Here is a 21360-nt window from a genome sequence, read left to right on the forward strand (position 1 = left end):
GTACCTTATCATGCAAAACCAGAAGAGTTCCAGCCATGTCAGACTATATACAACATCTAGAGTTCAATGGTGTGACGTGTTTTATTTTGTTTTTTTTACCTGTTATTATTGGTGCAATGTGGTTCCAAGCTCTGTGAAGCTCACACTTTGTAAACATTTGGTATATAGAGATTGATGGGTTTCAACCACTTCAGAAGTATCAAAACGCTCCACATGATCTATAACGTTCACCCAATCAGAGACCAACGGCAGTGGAGCTGCCATGCTGTGTACTTGGGATTAACTTGGAGGTTTGTTGTCTTGCATATTTATATAACAAGCAAGATTGGGATCAAACTAACAATTTATGATTGGAGGACGACTCAGATCAACTACTCTGACAACAGAAACTCTACTACATGGAGCATCATAGTGAACGCATAAAGATTCATATCTTTTTATTGTTTAAAAAAAGAAAATTGCTTATACAAACTGTACTATTGCCATGTTATGGGCTGTTTAAACATTACGGTATAATTTTTGTTGTGGAGCAGGTAGAGACTCACCTTGAATTCACTTGGCACGATGAGTTTCGGAGTTTCGACCCCGACGAGCATATCGACTCCACAGAAGATGAGGATGGCCAGGATGATGGCGAAGTCACTGATGAGTTTTCTCACCTGGGCAAAAGGAGACGGTTGATGTTGATTGGCTGCTCCATGAGCCTGAATACATTTCTTTCCACGTTTGTGAGGCTGGTGCCAAATTACAGGCATTCGGTGCTACATGTCAGCATTAATGGATTTTCACTAAACACTAGTCTGACATGCAATTGTCCACCAAAGCAGGAAAAAAACACTGAAAACTCTTTAAACTCTGGACACGCCAACATGTTTGTGGGACACTCACAGTGGTGGGGAAGAACGGGCTCGTCTTGAACTTCTTCAGACACATGGAGCAGGTGTAAGTGCCCAAGAACAGGATGAAGGACATGAGAGTGATGTCGGGGACAAAGTCGCAGGCCTTCCCCACCAACTCTCCTTTGTACTTCAAGCAGTCCGCCCTTGTGAGGGACGACCACGTGGCGTTCATCGGCTGCAAAAAGAGACCCAGCGCTCTCTGATCAGTCTTTGTTTAAATGTTGTCTTCACTCAACTTTGACACGGAAATTGAGATACAGATGAATTCGAAGTTTTCAGTACGGCTGATAGTGTTGATTTTGGACAGAATATGCAGACACTTACCAGAACTGTCTCGTTCCAGTACCAGACTGAAGAATCTTCTAAAAGATCAACAGGTTGCTCCGTATTGTTTTCTGCAAAAACAAGAAAAACTTTAAACTAACCATATCTATGATCTGTCACTTCCAAAGTAACCAAGCTGAGCGATCTCACCTACCTTCACTAATATGAGGCCAACACTAACTGCAATAACTTACATGTTCTGGAACTTCTCATAAATATTGAGTTCTGTTTAGGTTTCAGCAAAAATTTAACAGGAAAATCTGGGGAGTTAAGAAAATGCTCTGTCCAACAACCTTGACATATTTTCTAAGTTCTAACATTCTCAGACATCAACAGGTTTCACGAGTTTCTTGTCAAGCAAAATACGCACCTTAACTTTTCACAATCTGAGAGTTGTAAGACTTCAATTCAAATTGTCAATATAATCACACACACCTATTCACAAAATTCCCCTATATAGATGAATGAAATTATGCAGAGAAAACATCTGAAAGACATCAAACTACCCAATCTAGTCAACTCTCACAATACCACTTTGAACCACCAGATGGTGTAGTGAGACCCTGTAGTGAACAGTAGGAGAAACATCGGACCTCTTTACTACTATATGATAAGGATATCATTAACGCAATATAAAACAACTTTTACGAAATAAATAGATGGTGATTTTTATGCATTAACATTTGGTCTTTGGCATAATGGTTTCTTTAATTATTTTGTGAAATAATGTGAATCCTTCACCGTCAATTGTACTTGTCTTGTATATGTTAAACAGTGTCACTTTGATTTCAAAGAACATGAATGCACAGTGCTTTTCGGGTTTTTAAAAATGTATATTTCTATACATCAACATTACATTTGAAAGTTTTCCCAGGACTTCTGGTTGTAGGAAACATCCGCCACTGGACCGACTGGCTGTCTTCCTATCTTATAGTGAACAGCCTGCAGTGCATGTTGGGGTTGCAGTGGTTAAAACACGTTTCTCCAACTGTCTGTGTGTCAGAGGGAGACGTTGTTCTTCTCATCAGCAGGGGATTATTATTAAGTCACGGCTGAACCTCTTCATCTTCCTTCTTTTCTTCAGACACACTGTGAGGTAGTAAGGTCAAAAGTGCACGGCTGCATTTGTTCTTTTTTTCCTTAGATGACACAACAAACCCGCCTAAAACTCAGCAGCTTATGAAGCCCTAATACTCCTTCAATCCAAACAGGAAATTCAACCTGGAGACTTAACGCAGAAACCCAGACTTTGCCTTAACCCTCATATTACTATCCTGTCATTAAAGATAGGATTCGCAGTGCATACTCCTCCAAACCATTGTATCATAAACCACATTAAATATCTGGAAAATTCTAAATCTACAAGAACATTACTTTATTTTTAACTGAACCACAGACACTGCATATTTAAGCATTTTACTTTTTCTTTCTTTTAAAACACCCCTTACCTCTGCAGTGATCCCATTAACATGTGATTCTCAACAAATGCGTCACTCCTTAACAGTAGGTGGCAATGATGACTTGTAATATGAGTTGATATCTGACATTTCACACCATAGAAGAAGAACATCAGTTTGTTGGCACATGCTAATTGAACATGGCTAAACACAGAAAATTAAATATGTATTATATTATATTATATTATATTATATTATATTATATTGGTACATACCAACTGTGACCAATAGATGTCACCATATTACAACAGAAAGCTGCTAATGTATCACCAAGAAAACATTCTATATATTACTATATTTAACCAACAGAGCAAGAGGAACAAATCCACAGATGGTTCAGGAACAGCAGTTGCTTATAAACAAGTGGGACATGTGTTGTTGTCCCCCCCCCCCCCCCCCCCCACCGAATGACACATTTTTTGACAGATGCTATATTTAATGAAGTGTGAGTCATAATCCAGGGAATACGGTATATCTCAGTAGAGATCAATTTAATTTCATGTTGGTGCATGAAAGCACAGTTGAGTGTGTTCAAAAAGCCTGAAGTTGGAGAGTTTTAAAAGGGTATAAAAGGGAATATTTCCCCCTCGATTTGCCGGGTACTTTGTCAAACTGAGTGTTGGAGTAATAAGATGATCATATCCATTATTTTGGGTACAAACTGCAACATTTGGGCCGTTGATTTGTCTAACAGATATATTGGCGGTTTCATACTCGCATTGTCCCTCCCAGTTGACTGGTGGTTCACTAACAGGAAGTCAACACCTGACACACTGAATCTGGAAGTTATTCTGGAAGCAGATATTCTGCAGCAACATCTCACCTAAGACAGTCGGCCCCATACAGAGGCAGTCGTACTGCGTCACGTACTCCATCTTGAAGTCGGCGTTGATGGGATAGTGGTGGGCGAGTTTCAGCATCTTCTTGAAGGCATCGTAGATGAAGATGAAGCTGATGAGGCATGAGAAGCCCTCCTCCGTGAAGCGAGTGAAGTACTGGACCAGGAAGCTGGCGTCCGTGGCCACGAGCACCAGGCAGAAGAAGGCCGACCACAGGCCGATCCACAGACGGAACTCCAGGTAGTCGAAGTTATTATCTCTGAACCAGGGAAAGAAATACAAACACTAGTCTAGGTGTTTATAGAACAATCCGACTGAAAGAAAGTAAAAGGCTAAACTTGTATAAAACACGCAGGATATTGTCGTGCTGCATTCTTTTCATGGACGTTCATGACTTTTCCTAGAACTTCCAAGACCTTGATGCAAATATAATTCAAAATGCTAAACTGTCTGCATCTTCAGGAAATTAATAATTGTTTACATTTTGTGAGGGAACTAGCTTGTTTTTTGAGGTCATGAATTGATTCATGTATTCATGAGAAACTGGGAAGTTTCATTTTCCTATGAGAAAGTGTTTTTGTTTTCTAATTACATAGGCGATCTGTGAACACAAAACAGCACTATGATCGTTTTCAAAAAAGTAGTCGTCTCAAACTTTTCTCCAGCAAAACTTCTAAAACAATGTAGTTTCCAATCCATCATTAACATTTAAATAAACAAGAGCTCTGCCACCAGTTGGAAATACTTCAAAATATGCTGAAATATACCAAAAAAAACTTGAGGTTTAAGGAGCCAAATATAATCTAATGCAGCAAAGTGCACCAGCAGCGTCAATAGGTCTTTATTGACCGTACACACCCAGTGTGTTTGGCCCTCCCCAAAATGGATATGGGCGATTGTACAGGGTACCGACTGGAGGGTCTGACTTGTATCGTCTCAACTCTAAGCAGCACTGCGTACTTGCTGAAGTTGAAGAGCAGCCTTTCAAACACCAGAACAGGCCCAGTGCTGCTCAGGATGGTGAGCGGCTGGCCCGCTAGTAGGCAGAAAGCCGCCCCGGTGATGGCGGTGCCCAGGAAACTCTCCAACACACCCTGCACAGCCAGAAGGAAACAGTGAGGCGGCAATTCACTGCACGAGGAGCAAAACACTGAACAGAACATCCGAGGTCTCACCTGCATGTTTTCCGTGGCGTCCCCCAGCAGACCGCCGAAGGTGATGGCGTTCGTCACAGTTCCCAGGTAGATGAAGAGAATGGCCGACAGGGCCTGGATGTGAAACGCGTCGGTGAAGTCACTGACGAAGAAAGGCGCTTTTCTCTTGATGTCGAGGAAGAGGCCACCGCAGAACCTGGAGGCAGATGCACAGGAGAAGAAGAGCTGGCGTCATCGGCGTAGAGCAGAAACAAGTTAAACGGGAAGGTTCCGGATGAACACGCAAAGATCTAAAAAGATACTCAACACTGAAAAAAGGAAAATAGTTGGACCAACCTAATTTAATTATTTCAATTGGTAACATCTAAAATTAATCAAGTTTTCAAACTTAAGTTAATGAATTAGATTAAGTTTGATAAACTTGATTCATTTAGATTTTACCGATTGGAATTATTTGGCCTGTTGGGTCAACTATTTTCCTTTTTCAGTGTAAATGTTCCAACGGTCTAGAACAGATTTGTTGAATATTTTAGTTAAAGATCAATACTCAGATTAAGCTCTGTAGAACAAGAGCACATATAAGGCAATATGATGGTGTTGACCAAATTAAAAAAGTAATTTATTTAGTGAATAATTACAAAACAGTATAGTCAATAAAAGTTATATTTGAAATAGCTTCTTGATTTGAATGTGATTAAATAGCATAATATCACAATTTCTACCATATTGTCCGGACTATACATTACACCGTTTTTAAGATGCTTGGTTGGTCATATAGCTTATATACACCGGCACATACCATAGGTGCCGACCCACTGGGTGATAGCTGATATATATATCCCTGTATCGTAAGAATTCTGTGACTTTTATATAATTTTATATGTAATTATATAAAAACAAATATTGGCACCCATGGTACGTACAATCTGGAACCACTAGATGTCACTGTGAGAAAAAGGGTAAGAAAATATCACGAATATCTGAATATCATTCCGAAGAAAAGGCAAATTTCAAACTTGCAGTAATCCTGAGACTTTTTTATCGGTCTTTTATTGAGTCTGTTTTATCTTTTTGCTTGGTGGCCTGGTTTGGTCCGACTTCTTTAAAAGAGAGAAACTCACTGAACCAAAGAGTAAAATGGTCCAGTCAACTTATTGGTGAGTCACAGTCTTTTCCAGCCTCCCTGTTTAGTAAACAGGTTCAGAGGATGGCCTCAGCAACCCTTAACAGTGACTCCCATCCTTTATGAGGCGAATTCGAGCTCCTCCCAGCTGGATGAAGGTACCTGGTCCCACGGTGCAGGACGAATCGCTTTAAGAACAGCTTTGTTCCTGTCCCCATCACTGAACTGAAGACTCAGTGACATTGCACTTTATTGTATTTATCCATTTTTAGCTGTATTTATTATCGTGGCTCTTCATTGGATGTTCATATTCTGGTTTATATTCGTGACTGCTTTTCACCTCTGTAAGGTTTTATTGCGATTTTTATTGTGGTTTTTCTTCATCTATTTTGATCTTATCTTAATTATTTATCAGAACATTGAGCTCTTGTCTGTCTTGCCTCACTCGACCAATTGTTATTAATATTATTGTTATCTCCTTGTGTGGTTTATTGTGTGTCTTTATTTGTTATGACGTGCCAAGCAATCACAAAACCTGTAAAACAAGTTTACCCACGAGTACTAATAAAGTGACCTTGAACCTTGTAATGAGAGAATATAAATGTATACATATAGATTCTTAGTGGATTAGTTGAGTTTTTACAGATTATTGCTGAGTGAAAAATTAACTGGACTTGTGTGAAATCAATTAAAGTTAATTCTAGAATATGTTTGGTGGGAAAATAATGTGCCAACATTGTGACTTGTGTTTTTTTCCCTTCTTCCTATAGTCCAAGAATAAAGACTATACTAGTGTTATATGTCATACCTCCCGGTCTTCTTCAGCTCGTCCCCGACAGCGTGACCCCCTCCTCCTCCGTGACCTCCGTCATGCGGCATGTCTCCGTTCATCTGAGCGTCTCCTCCTGCGTACATGTTTTTCCTGAAAACACAAATTTACACCCTTTTCATCAGTGTGTGCGACGAGTTTGATAAATCCTCCAAATATCTCCTTCAGTGGACACAACCTGCTTTTAGTTTCCATTTAAAGCGAAAACAACCAGCACACGTTTGGTTTAAAGGGGACATATCATGCTAAATCCACTTTTTTAGCCCTTAAATGCATTTTGTTGTATATTTAGAGTGTTTAGAAGTACAGAAAAGTTCAAAGTAGTCTCTTCAGGTGCTCCGTTGATATCTTTATATTCTGTTTTGGTCATATTTTGCGATCGGTTTCGATTTTTCTATTCTCTATTACGTTTTTTGAACAATGACGTCACAGTATTCTCAGCGGAACTGCCAAATTAGGACATCGACATTTCGAGCAATCCGCCATTTTTGTTTCTCGCTGCGATTTTGTAGTCCAACCGAAGTTACGAGAGGATAAGTCGAAATGTTCGGTTGTTGGATGTAGTAACCCACAAGCTTCGTTACACCGTCTCCCAGCATCAGAACCTTTTCGAAGTGCCTGGTTGAGTTTTATTTTTCACAGAAATGTACCCACATCTGTGGGTAAGGTCATTTTTGTGTGCGCGAATCACTTTAAGGACGACTGCTTCAGCAACCTCCGCCAGTATAAAGAAGGATTTGCCGAAAGACTTGGTCTGATTGAGCGGTCAGTTCCTTCTATCTATGGAGACGACGAACAGAGCACTTCGGTAAGCTGTATATAACGCTAAAAAGTGTGATGATAAGACGTCCCTGTCATTGTTTTGTTAGCATTAGCAGTTGCACCGTCTTCATATGTTAGCGCTGTGTGCTCGTTTTAGATTATAATGTAACTTCTGTGTTAAATAGTCGTTGTAATACAGGCAGTATTGTAGTAGTGGGCATGGATGGAGAAGTTAGTGTAAATATAGTAACACACCATTGCGTTACATCCATATGAAGACGTTGTTCTGCAGGTGCATCATGGTCATTTTCATCTCGCTCCGCCGGGTCCGACTCTGGCTCCAACATGTATGGCTGGATGGACAAATCTTCCGTTGTTGACATTTTGTAAATAATGTGTGAATATAAAGTTTCTGCGCCGCTAGATAATTGTATCTGTTCTATCAAACTACAAAGATGGCCGAACAGGGTGACGTTGAACCGAGTGTCACCTCTGCAACCTGGAGAGGAGGCGGGGTATGAAGTGTCTCATTTGCATTTGAAGAGACCGCCCCAAAACGAGTTGCTCTCAGAAGCGCATCAGAAAAGGGGTAGAAAAGGGGCCTGTGGAGCTCTAATAATGAGGAATTCAGACCCAAGCATTGCAGTTTCGCTTTATATAGACCACAACTGTATGATTTATATGTAAAAAGGAAGGATTTAAAAGCATGATATGTCTCCTTTAAAATATTCAAACTTTGGTTCATCACAGACGCCAGGAGACGCGAGTATGTAACTCTGTGGCTCGTCTTGTCAAACTGATTACTAGTCTAATAGATTTTAAAATGTTGATACTCGTGATTGAAGTGTTTTACCTTCTCATATCTCAGATTTACTCACCAAGTATATTTTAGTCTAAACACAGATCAGTGGCGTTTGAGACGGACAAAAGAGAATTTGTAAGAATTCAATTCAACTTTATTTATGTAGCACCACATACAACACAGTCATTTCTAGTCGCTTTTAACAGAGAGAAACCCAACAAAACTGCCAATTTAACCTAAACTCACAGTGTCTCTTAGGTTAAGTCACATCTTCAGACTTTTGCTTTTCAAATTGAGATGTTTTAGTTTTATTTCTCTTTATATCTCTGCTGTAAGATGATTTTGTTGACTTTTCTCTTTTTTTTTTTATATTCTTGTATCTTCTTTTGAAAAAGTACTGTAAACAATAGGTTATTATGTTTCTCTCAGAAGTCAATCAAATAGCCTGAACCTGCTCCCTATAGCAGTACCCCATTAAACCACCAGATGGTGTAGTGAGTTATTTTGGATGTTGAATCCCCTACTTTTTTAAATCTAATCTGAATTTGCATTTATTGTTGTTTTTCTTTAGATTTACTGCCATCAGCGATGGTTAGTCAATCAAGACCTGCCGCCGGGCTTCAAACGACTCCTGCATCAAACCGCAGCTTCACATCGAATCAGTTTCTGCTCCTTCATAATTCAACACTGCGCCGCAACACCTGGATGCACTTCAGCAAATCTGCCAGTGCTGCGTTTCTGGAACATGTGGTTAATGCACACGCAGCATTCAGAGGAGGCACAGGTCTGTGACTCCCTGCATTATTAACACAGACTCTTCGTTTCATCGCGCTCACCTGTTTTCAAGCATTAACTCCCCTCCTGTCGACGCAGGCTAATCTCCTCTGTTGCATAAGATACAGTTTCACAGGTATGTTTATGACTCTGGTTATACATACATCACATGTCGGCTGCAGCGAGCCGCCCCGCTGGCTTTCCTTGTTTAATAAGTGACCAGCAGACTGATGAACAGCCTGAAGGTTCAATCGCTTGTGGTTTCAGATAAGATCACTACAAGGGGTTACCTTCAATTTATTGTCGCTTATTACTGTCTTTACAAGCTCAAGAACAGGGGTATCAAACAAGCAGACTGTGGGAAAACATAGAAGACATGTACTGCACTGCGATTTTGTGATCAAAGTGAAGTGCAGTTGCTCAGTAAGAGAAGAGTACATAAGACAAAACTGTGAAGGCACTTGTGGGGTTTTTGCACTAAAACCAGGGATAAACAACAGACTTGTTGGTGTTTACAGATTATTTTCCCATTCAGGCCCCTCAACTGAAATGATTTAGACACTTGAAAATGACAGATAAGGCGGGTAGACTTATATTTCCTTTCATCTGAGTAACAAAAAGGAAGTTGGGAGACCTTTTGTCCGAGGGCGGGAGGTTCTTCGGAGGCTCTATCCTGATGGCCGGGTCCCACTCGCCAGGGGGAAGCACGATCACCTCGTCCAGGAACTCGTCGATACCCGCCAGCAGGTCCTGCCTGTCCTTGGCCTTGTACGCAATGTCGTGAAAGACCTGGACGCCAAAGACAAAGAAGGACGAAGCGTTGGAGTGTGAACGAGCTGTCAGAGCAGGTAAGCAGGAAGCCAACCGGAACGTCACATTAGAGAGAGTGGCATCGCACGCCTACAAGACACTGACAACTGATTCAGAGGACAGTGGAGAGACTCGGCTGCTTTTTAACAATGAAATGTAAATTACACACGTTCACTGACAAACTGTAGTTTGGGTCTACGAAGTCTTTACAAATCACATAGTCTATCTTTTTCAATCTTTTTCTGATCTGTACTCACTTTCACATCAGAATCAGACATTTACCTCCTTGAATTTCTTGTGACGCCTGTTCAGGACTCAGGCTTTCTTTAAATGTTGGTGTGATGACCAAAAACAACACCTTAACGTCTGACTTTGAATCAGACAATCTCCAATTCTCACTCATAATCAAGGTTGTCATATAGAATTGATCTGAAACCAATTTGAAGGAAATGAAGACAGATCAAAGATGTGAAATAATTTTTTGCAATAAGTTAAATGAGATATTCTGACCCAGTCAGTGTCAAACTCCCTCAAATCCTGATGCAATATTCCTGCTTTTGACACAAACACCAAAGGCAAAATTTCACCACCTGCCAAATATACCCCAGGTACTCTGTAGCTGGATCAAATGTTTGATATATGGTTGGAATGCAACCATGAAACAAACTGCCTAAAAAAACAGCTAAAACAGTGTTATCCTGGAATGAAGGATATCATAAACCAACTCTGAAAACATGGAAGGTAAATATGTGAGTATCTATCAAATACAACAGTAAAGTCAGTGTCAGGATCGTGTGTTATTGGCGGTATGACCTCATCTGACATCAGCGTGGCGATCGCTCGGCCGATCTCATGGTACGACTTGGCTTTGCCTTTTGGTCCAAGCAAGATGAACAAGAACCTGCAGAACGAAAGAAGAGAGAGTGACCTGTCCATCCATCTTCAGGGTGACGTTTCCCTGGAGAACCGACAGCTGAGTGTGGACGGAGTTCACCTTGGACAGGATATTAGTCCATCACAGGGCGAACACAAAGAGAGACAGTCTTCACACTGCTTGTCAAAGATCAGGGTTGTCAAACACGTTTTAGTTCAGGGGCCACATACAGTCCAATACAGCGCCATAATAATCTTAAAGTCTTTTCTTTGTTGTCATGCAGAGTATATGTAATAAAAATGTCTATATTTTCACAAAAAACAATTACTTCAGAAAATGACTAAAATCTCAATATAAAGCCAATTTTAATAAAAACGTCTGGTGGAAATTACAGTGAAATGTCCAGAAAACTTCTCCTGCAGCTGTTGCATTATGGGTGTTTTTACAAACTGACCCTGACAGTACGACCTTGACGCTTTTATGGCAGCATCACTGATATCTCAGCTCGGGTCTCAGCGTTGTGTAATATCTGCTTCTTTTAAGAATTTTTATTTATTAATTTTTTTTAATCTATGTTTTCTTTGAAGTTTTTACAATTTGCTTGGTGGTTTGGCCGGATTGGAGCCTCTTATGGACCAGTTTAGGCCCATGAGCCTGATTTAGAGTGACCACATGGGGGGAGAGGCGCACACGTGGGCTGAAAATGTAAATGCCACACAGAGACCTATACATTCAACAACAAACTTCCTCTCTATTGGATTCGACGCCGAGTGTTTCCTCTGCCACATATCATTCAGTTATCCGTTACATAACTTCTAATCTAAATTACAGCAACAAAAAAAAAAAAAAAAACTGTCTAGTTTACCACTTGAAAAGTTTCCAATGAGACATAATGAGATTGTTTACTGTTCTTTGGTTAGAGAAACACTCCAGAGCAGTTTTACAACACAATAAAACCAACACTTACTAAGTCATCTTTCCCAGTGGCACAGCAATCAGTTTGACCTAATTCAGTTATCACTAACTCACAAGTTCACATTAAATTTTACATTGTGTCAGACTGCAGAATGCAAGACACACTTTCACATGCAAATGTAACTATTTCAAGTGTATTCTTTTTTTTAAATACTTTGATTGTCTGACATTAAAATATTTAGTTAATTATTGAGGCTAACCACATATTAAAATAACTCAAGCTTTACTGCACTACTACGTGTCAGGGGTGTCAAACATCAAGTCCAACAATCAGACCCAAGAGATACAGTAACTCATCACAGTGTGGAAATTACAGGTCCAACAACAAGGCAACCACTTCAAGTGAAAAAGTTAAACTTTCTTTAGTCACTCGCCGCCATTTGTTACACCCAAAACACAATGTCCACGTACTCACCATTGTTAATGTTCATCGCGTATTGTTCTGCGTGCATGTGTGCGTGGTTTCATTACAAAAGCAACCAACAGCTCCAACTCGTGGCCTGGCATGTTAACTACATCGTTTACAGCGTTTAAACATCGCCATGTGAAGGCGAAACTTTTCTGAAACTAAAAGACAAAAATGATGCGTTTCCACCTGAGACGTTGTCGTGTAAACGGGGCCTTATAAAACTGAACATGTTCAATCATATTTCATGATCAACAAAAACTTCTCCTCTTATAACAAGTTCTGTCAAGCAGAAGACTGCATTTGTATAATTCCTGTCAAGATTTTAGCTTCACCGCACAGGCCAACTAAACTGGAAGAAACAGGAAGTTACCAAATATGGTCACAGGCCTGATAAAGGTATTTAGATGCACATCTGCTCGGCTCTGTGCATATGCAATGCTTATAAATGTCAAACTTAGAAATATGTCGGAACGTTACCAGAAATAGTGAACTGATATGTAAACTTTGAGTTCTGATGTATATCAGGACTTGACAGCCGAAGTCAGTCACCTTGTGGGAACGGGAACTTCCGTCAGCGCTCCGAGCATCACGGCCTGCTGCAGACGGACAAACGCCACAAACGGAGCGTCCAGGAAGTCCACCTCCCCCACCAGCACGTTGGAGGCCTCCGCGTCTCTCGGCAACTTCTTCATGAACTTGTTCCTCAGCTGGAGGAGACAAAAGGGGAGGAGGCAAGGCGCTAAATGTTACGTTCACACCAGCAAGCCGTCTACAAAGTCGCACTCGGAATTAAACGACTTACATCAAACCGGACATCTCCATTCTACTTAAATACCAAGGCAGAGGCCTCCTGTGGAGATCCCTGTGGTAAGATGAGGTTTATATTTCTTTCTGACGTGCCAAAGCTGAGACTACTGAAGCTGAGGTCAGACAGTTGCTGAGCACCAAACGACGTGACGAGTCTGTCTTTCATGAACTCTTCTGGTCTGTTTTCATCCACACCTACTCCCTCTCTCCTCTAACAGTCAAATAAACTGCTTTAGAAGTTTCAAGCTTTTGTATCTCAACCATCTTTCTTAATATTTGAAGGTCTGCTGTTGTGTGGAAATGAGATTCCAGGAATTACGCTGCAGTCTTAATATAAAAGAGGCATCTTGTCTTCAGTCGTTTAAGAACTGGAGGTGAAAGCACACCCAGTGCACACGGCCGACTAGTGAGTGTTGGAAATGACGCAACGGGCAAAACCACACGGACAATCCAGTCCGACGCTTCGTCATCGTCTCAACCATTTTTAAAAACGACAAATTGCTGGAGAGGCAAGTTTACGTGGGATGTTATTCATGATAAGGGGTTTAAAAAGTGGGATCATGAGCCCCCTTTAATGAGTTCAAAGTAAACCGTGCCCCCCCCCACCCCCCCCATAAAGGGTTTTCTAAACTTGATCTAATTCTAATTCATTGAAATAATAGAAAGCTTGTGATTGGTTTAGAAGCTTTTTTAAATTCATCAAAATAATCTTCAGTTCAGAAATGTTTCCACAAACACTTATTCTATCATTTATATTTTTTAAATTGTAATTTAAAAATAATGAAAAGTTATTTATAGTTTTACATTCATACCCTCATACACATTCATTTGGATAGTGTACCCCCTCCGACCAAAAACACCCACACAAAGTATACAATCATACTCCAATGTACCAACTGATTTACAGTGAAACATCAAATTAAGCACAGATCTTCATTCCTGGACTTGTTGACAGTAAGTCTGAACATTTTGTTTTGTAAACCGTCTCATTGCATCAGTATTATCATTAATGTTATTCTCTACTTTTGTCTTTTTAAATGTTTTTTTTTCTCTCAGAAACTACCAGAGAATTACTTATCCTCGGAAAAGGCATTTTGAACCCCCCAATACCTCTCGAGCACCACGCCCCCACACTTTGCTTATAAGCTAAAAAAATTTAAGATGAAAGGTTATATATGCCTGCCGCTCGCTGCCGATTAGTATACCCTCCACGTGTGTTTTCAACAAAACCCCCCCAAATTTTTTATTTCTTTTGCAGTTTATGTGGCCACAGTTTGCCGAATTATTAACCAAAGTCACACCATACTATTCCAGAATTTTTAACACATTTTCATGTACGTTTTTTTGGTTACATGCTCCCAAAGGCGCTGGACTAACCCCTTAAAGCGACAGGCACACAGAAAATGTAGCTTTGATAAAATTTCAGTTTTCTTGTTCTTGATGTTTTTCTTCACCTAAATTGATCATCCACCTTTTTAGATTGTGAGAAATCGCAGCTGCAGAATAGAACAGAAAAACAGAATAGAAGCCATCACTTGTGTTTCGAGTTTCATGTTACCAAACTCGGCGAAGAGTCTTAGACAAAGTTAAATGTGACTTGAGAATCGGACGTGCCAGAATTGAAATTGGATTAGAGCGCAAGTGTCACTGAAATTTCCTCCAATCAGATCCAGATTCTTCATGTACAAATACATCAAAAATAAAGATGTATAATTTAATAGACTGAGAGGACCGATTATAAATAAGTCCTGTCTGTCTAACTCTGCCCGGTGTTCAGCATCATCATGTCTATAATATCCAGATCATGTCCTGAAGCTCTTGCGATTAGAATCCCATAAACTTGTGACCTTCCACTGGTAACAACCGGGCAATCCAATCAGAGCCCGTTGAGCCATCCTGGCAGAGAAGTTTGTCTGTAAATGATTGAGTCGAAAGGTTAAACCAGCGTAACCGCACACCCTGACCTGTGTCCGATGGCTGCTAATCCACAACACACTGCCCTCGTAAACTACATGCTCACAAACCGGCTCTCCCCGGGCTCAAAGATCGGATCTGTGACGGAACAGGACGTGTCAGACAGAAAAAAATCTTGTTTTCAGGAGGCTTTTCATGAGCGTACACCTCTGACTGCTAATCCAAGCGGAAACTTTTTTTTTTTTTTTATTATATTCAGTTTAAGTATCCAATCTGAAAAGACGATCTATTGCAGAGTGGTTTCACTTTTATAAAAGATCAAGTGAGCCTCACCTGAAAATTCTAGGGCCTTAATTCCATGACAGCGTTTTTAGGTGAAAACACTTATTTATCACGTTTTGGTGGGGTTTTTCTTAACAGAAAAGTTTGTTACATTTGCAGAAAAAAAAAGACACTGCATCAACTGAAGGTACTTAAGTTTGTTGGGTAAAACAATATATAGTTTCTGTTCAAATATGAGGAAATTGTAGCAATTAAAGTCAGACTATTTAAAAAAAGGTGTTCATTACTCAATGCTTTTAAACAAATGTTTTAAAAACTCTTGTTTCCATGACAACGCTTTACAGTGTCAACAATCTGTCTTTGAATTTTGACTGTTCATGTGCACGACGTCGGCTCCGGGAGTGTCTGAAAACACCATCCAGGTTAAAACATTTTTAAAATGTACCCGCCTCCGTGTGTGTGTAGAGTTAAATTTGTTGGCTGATTGAGAAATTTGTAAAATCTGCAGAAAAGTTTGTTCAATCTCCAGAAAATGAACAAACGTATCGACTGAATATATTTGCTTTGACTGAATCGACATTTTTAGCCAAAGTTATTTAATATATTTAAAAAAAAATTGTTGTCATTACTTCATTTGATTATTTTTGCATATTTAGCAGGTACGTCAACATTCAAATTCGCCTCCACAGACGACACTCGTGATTCAAAAGTCTTATGTTACGTTTCCGTGAAAACCGCAAACTTTTGTTGCATTTTGACTGCTTCATTACAAAATGGCGGCGTTGCGAATGTCCGCAAACGGCCTCCAGAGCAAACAGTTTTTAAAAACCTTTCCCAAATAGGAAAACAACTTAAGTGACGGTTGCAGTAAAAATAAAAACAACGGAGGAGTTGTCAGTGTTTCTTCTGTTTGATCTTTTTTAATTTAACTAAAGACCCCGTTCACACGACGACAAACTTCTTTTTTTTTTTTTCGTTTCAGAAAACCTTCCGTGCTTGCACAGTAACGTTCTCCGTTTCCACGGAAACGGCAGAAATGATGAAAGCAAAAAAGATCAAACCATTTCCAGCTGATCGTTCTTGTGTAAACGGGGCTAAACTTGGGGTGTTAAACATGTGGGCCGGGGGCTAAAACTGTCCTGCCAGAAAGCTGGGACTGCCCACGTGTTGTATGTGCAAAGCGTAAACATTGTAAATAAAACATTGACTCACTTTATCACAAAAATATAAATGCTGCTGTCAATTCATCCACTGAACATTGTTACTGGTTGAGGGTAGCAGAAGAGAACACACAACTAGGTAGCTTATAACTGACTAAGTAGTATAACAGAAACATTAAACATGGCACGCTCAAAGCTGTAAATATCACGCCGAATGTTGTTGTTCTGTATTTTTACGAGAAAATAATTAAAACGTAACTTACAAAAAAAGACTTCCACTGTACTTAACTGTTCATCACTGTTGCGTAATTCATCTCAATTTAAACTAAATGAAAAGACCGATTCCAAATACCGACACTCTCTATACAATTTAAGAATTTAGCCCAACTCCAGATTTTTGCTCACTTTTAAGAATGATCATTTAGCAAACGCATTTTGCCTTCAAGCTTTGCAGCACATGTGATCAGAGCAACATAAAGCACATATTAAATGTGTTGATAAATGTGCACTGAATCGAACTCCGCTCCTTCTATCAGCTCGGATCTCGTCCGTGTCCTCAAATGATCTCTCACTGTGGAAAATGTGGGAAAGATCAGGACCTGCGGAAATTCTCAATCTTATTTATAGTTTGCGAGGGTGTGCAAGAGCTTCACTTCAGGAGGTGCATTTCCTGTTGAGTTGCCTCTCGTCAGTCCCACAGGAGAGCAGACTGAGCTCCCAGAGGTCTGCTCTGGTTCATACTGGGAACATGTGAGCAAAGGGTGAGCACACACTGGAAATTAAAAAAGATCCACACTCACAGCACAGCTCAGGAAAACACAGTGACGTGGAGCTTCTCTATCACGACAATATAAGTTGTAGTTAAAAAGAAAAGCAACTTTTTAATGCAAATTTTTTTTTTGCCAACTACTCATGTCACGAGTCCATAGGAATGTCGGGTTTTCTCAATTTCGTTCCATGATTAAAGCGTATTGTTCTTTGCACAAGTGTGATTTAATTCCAAAAACAACAGCGCCCCCTTGTTTTTTATAATGGTCAAGGTGTTGGCACGTGAAACATTGTCACGTAAACAGGGCCTTAGTTAAAAGTATATTACATTTTGAGGCTCTGTTTTTACTACACGTTTCAAATGGGAGTTCTCGCGCCAGGGTGGTTTTTGCGCGTTCGTGTTGGAAAACCTTCTCCTTTACATGGTAACGTTTTGAAAATTATGTCTGTTTACACTTTAGTTTTCACTTTAAATCATTGCCCTGTAAACAGGCCATAACTGGAGTGGAAACAAGAACAAGTCATAGCAGAGCAGTATTTTTTATGATAATCATGACTTAATAGATAGTTTTAATTTTATCCCAAAAGCTGCACTAATGACCTACATTTAGGTATAAAGTGACCTCTAGTGGTAATAATTAGTATATTAGAGAAAACAATGAATTGAAGGAATTTAGGCATATATAATGTACAATGTTGGCTTAAAAAAATGTTTTAAGTTAGATGAGGTTGACGTGGCTCGATCATATAACTTTCAACTCCATTAAGAAGGCAAATGTCAACTTTGAATTATAGTAGCTGGTTCCAAGTGTATGCTCAGATAAGAATTGAATAGACATAATGTTATTAATTCGGATTAGGAGGCAATACTGAGTCACTGTTGGGTGCTGTCTCCCTTTAGTTTGGCTCTTCCAGAAATTCATTCATCATGGTAACTGTATTATCAGGACTCATTACACCATCTTGTGGTGAAAAGTGGAATTACAATATTGGGCCGGCTGGTGCTAGCATGTTGATTTATTAAATTAAGAACATATTCCTCAGTTGTTTTCTCACATTTTGTGGAAGAAATTAGATTTTTGTTGATTGCGGTAATTAGACCAAACGAATATAAATGTGATCTCTTGTGTCGTTGTTCATTTGTCAGAGGGGGGGAGTTTTATACCTTTACCTAATTTAAAGAGTGTATTCATGTATTTATAGCATCAGGAAAATTCCAGAGGTTAAAGGACAGGTAAACTTGTCGGGGAAATTCCAGGCATGCTGTGGGGTGTGAACAGTCCATTCTTTCAGTTATTGGTTTGACTCTTTCTTCTCTGACTAAGCAGAACCATTACATAAGGCACACACTCCTACACACTCTGCAGGTTAAAGAGGAGCCGCGACAAAGCCGGGCGGTGGTGACCACAGTTGTTTCAACAACGGAATTAAGACAATGATATCTGTGCTCGTTTTGACCCCTTCGGCTCAGCAGAAGCTGAAGTGACATCTGACAGCCACCCCGCACCTTTGTACTCGTGGGCTGTTCAGGCATGAAAGGCATTTGTTTCGGACAAACACCGTTTCACGTCAGCCGACGGACAAATGATTGACACGTCTCACCTCTGCGGCCGAGCCTGGAGCGAACCACTGTTCGGCTTTTTTAGAAGAAAATTAAACATTCTGTGTGCCAGAAATCACAAATCTCAGCGGGTCTATGAATCCAGTCGTCTGCAAGTTACTAAAAACTAGTGTTGCTTTTTTCCAAACAGTGAATCACAACTGTCAAAAAAATAATCATGAAGAGGAATAAAAGTATAAAGATTTTGCACTTGTGCAACGTTTACAGAACAACGTTTTCAGGTGAAAATTGGAAGCGTTTGAAGTGTTTTGGGTGTCAGATTACACAACAGCAGTGGTTGAGCCACTGAAAACACAACTTTTTGAGAATGAATCCCAAGGTGGAACTTTTTTTTTAAAATGCTCGGGCTGCGTCACCATACTCTGAATCCAGGGAAATGCGGGAAATGCAACTTTTTGAAAACAATCCAAATCCGTCCCAGTGTAAACAGAAATGCTCCATCTCTGTGTCATCAAGGGAAAATGCTACTTTTTGAAAAGGCCCTGAATCAGTCTGTGTAAGCGAGGGTAAAAGCAACTTTTTGAAAAATACTGCGTCTCCAAGTAAACGAGGGCAAGGGAAAACAAAACTTAAAAATAACAAAACTTAAATGGCCTCAATCAGTCTCTGCAAACGGGGGAAAAAAACACAACAATTGTAAATACTCCATCTCTGTGTAAACGAGGGAAAACCCACATTTTAAAAATGCCCTGAATCAGTCTTTATGTAAACGGCAGGAGAACACAACTTTTTTGAAACATTTTTATGAACGCACTGTATTTAAATTGGAGAATAATGTGAAGAGCCCCACTATAAGAAATGTACCACCAGCCGTCACTGCAGGCTACAGTTCTATTCTTACATAATGAGAATCGCTATGTCTCCTAATTCACTGCTTTATATAGCACTTTTTTCGAGGTGACTCGAAGCGAATACACAAACCATTATTCCTTCACAAAAAAAGTTTCCTGTTTGGTCACGAGTTGGCTATTTGAATTCACATTGAATTTTTACTGATTCTTGAAAACACGTCCTCTATAAAAACAGAACTGAAAACATCCATTGACGTCACATCCTGACAAACAACAACAACCAATGAGTGAAGATGCACAACATCGACAGGATGGAAAATTACTAAAACCGAGTCTCACCTGGTCCTTCTCTGGCTTGTCCGAAATGTCGTTGAGGCTGCTGGACGTCAGGTTCCTGTGAGTCGTTGTGGGACTGTCTATTAAGAAATGGCAGAGCTGTGTAGTTAGACGCTTCCTTAGCGGGACATGAGAAGAGTGCGCGAGAGAGGACAGCAGACACCCAGGAAAGGACAGTGGCCCAGACAGTTTGCTCCACAAGCAACACCAAAAAAGAAGAGGAGAGGTTGAGGTTTCATGCAATCTGTATCACGGGAACAAAGATTCCCGTCGCCACTGCCTGGCTGCGGTGGAGTCTGAAGAGCACCAGAGGACGAGTAACGAACACTCTCAACTGAAACACAGCTTCTTTGCATTTTCGTTTCGGTAAGGTTTTGTTTTTACACACCAACGTTTTGAAAACAATGTCCTTTTACACGGAAACGGACGCGCAGAAATGATGTAGTTTTCATGTCGGGCCACGAGTGGGTGCTGTTGGTCATTTCTGGAACGAAACCGCACACGGTCCCCACATTTTTACTGCAACTACGTTCACGCGTGAACTTGTGTGTCATATATTTAAAAGTAATTAGCTTTAACGAAAATGCATAATGTACTATTATTTTGTGACGCTGGCACAAAGATAACAGTTCTCTTTATAATACACAATCAAAAAGCTAAATATGGATCCATCGAAATTAAAATGATCCCTATGATCAGAATTCAGTGAATCTCAACGGGGCAAAACCTGGTGCCACTGTCTCCTTCCATGCATCTGCCCCCCCCCCCCCCCCCCCCCACCTCCCAATACACCAGGTAATAACACTAATGACAGTAGGATGCAGCCAACGGCAACTAAAACAGGGGAATAACCGAGTTTGGTGAACGAAGGGATCTAATTGGGGGGAAAAAAGACCCTTAAGGTGATTAAAATAAATCTGCATTCATGGGTTCTGCATGGGATTTTTAAACAAGTTGATCACGACTACAAACTACAGCCGACCGACTTCTCAGTTCTGATGGCTCATTTTGAACTAATCCAAGCTTTTTAAATTTGTATCATCGCCATGAAGAATGTTAGTGGAACAACCAATAACGTGATAAAATAGAATATTTTTTGGGGGAACCAAGATGGAGACCCTATCCCTCAAATGAATGAATAAGACAATTATCCTACCCACTATGCTTCAAATACTACCGCAAAAACATCCAGGAACTACAGCCAGATTGACGTATTATAACATTAATGGCAGCAGTTATTACATTTTAAAAGAAATTTTTTTAAGGCTACTTCGATCACTTATCAGCACGTTATGTACATTGAAAAGCTATTAGATCATTGGCTGTCTTTATAATGCTGTCACATTTTTCTCTGATGCAAATTAAGATACTGAGAAATGTGAAATCCAGGTAACCGCCAATATTTAATCTGGCAAAAAGGCTGAATTCGGGTTATTATCTGGACCGAATTCAGTTATAAAGCTGGTGTGTCAATAGGCGTAGGAGTATTGTTGTGTTCATCATGAGCCTTTGGTAGAAAGACAAAATTTATTAAATGATGACAGTGAAGAGAACGGGTTCGCAGACAACTCGAGAGTAAGTTATTATCTATATTACATTGCAAATTAATTCACTGGCCATTTATTATTACATTATTGGTTGTTGCAAAGC

General features: G+C 40.0%; 1 protein-coding gene across 5 annotated transcripts in view; it reads right to left on the reverse strand.

Moving 5' to 3' along the window:
• slc4a4a (solute carrier family 4 member 4a) overlaps positions 1–21360 on the reverse strand; it is a 69390-nt gene that overhangs the window by 9756 nt on the left and 38274 nt on the right. For all 5 annotated transcript variants that reach the window (XM_080466861.1, XM_080466859.1, XM_080466860.1 and 2 more), the window contains 11 exons: positions 19714–19790; positions 12581–12738; positions 10587–10674; positions 9598–9752; positions 6605–6718; positions 4695–4869; positions 4480–4613; positions 3504–3778; positions 1224–1294; positions 889–1074; positions 546–659 (listed from right to left, as the gene is read on the reverse strand). In XM_080466861.1, the coding sequence (XP_080322987.1) occupies positions 546–659; positions 889–1074; positions 1224–1294; positions 3504–3778; positions 4480–4613; positions 4695–4869; positions 6605–6718; positions 9598–9752; positions 10587–10674; positions 12581–12738; positions 19714–19790 (1547 nt within the window). The remainder of the gene's footprint in view (positions 1–545; positions 660–888; positions 1075–1223; positions 1295–3503; positions 3779–4479; positions 4614–4694; positions 4870–6604; positions 6719–9597; positions 9753–10586; positions 10675–12580; positions 12739–19713; positions 19791–21360) is intronic.

Source organism: Lipophrys pholis (genome assembly GCF_963383615.2).
Source record: "Lipophrys pholis genome assembly, chromosome: 7".
Taxonomy (NCBI): Eukaryota; Metazoa; Chordata; class Actinopteri; order Blenniiformes; family Blenniidae; genus Lipophrys; species Lipophrys pholis.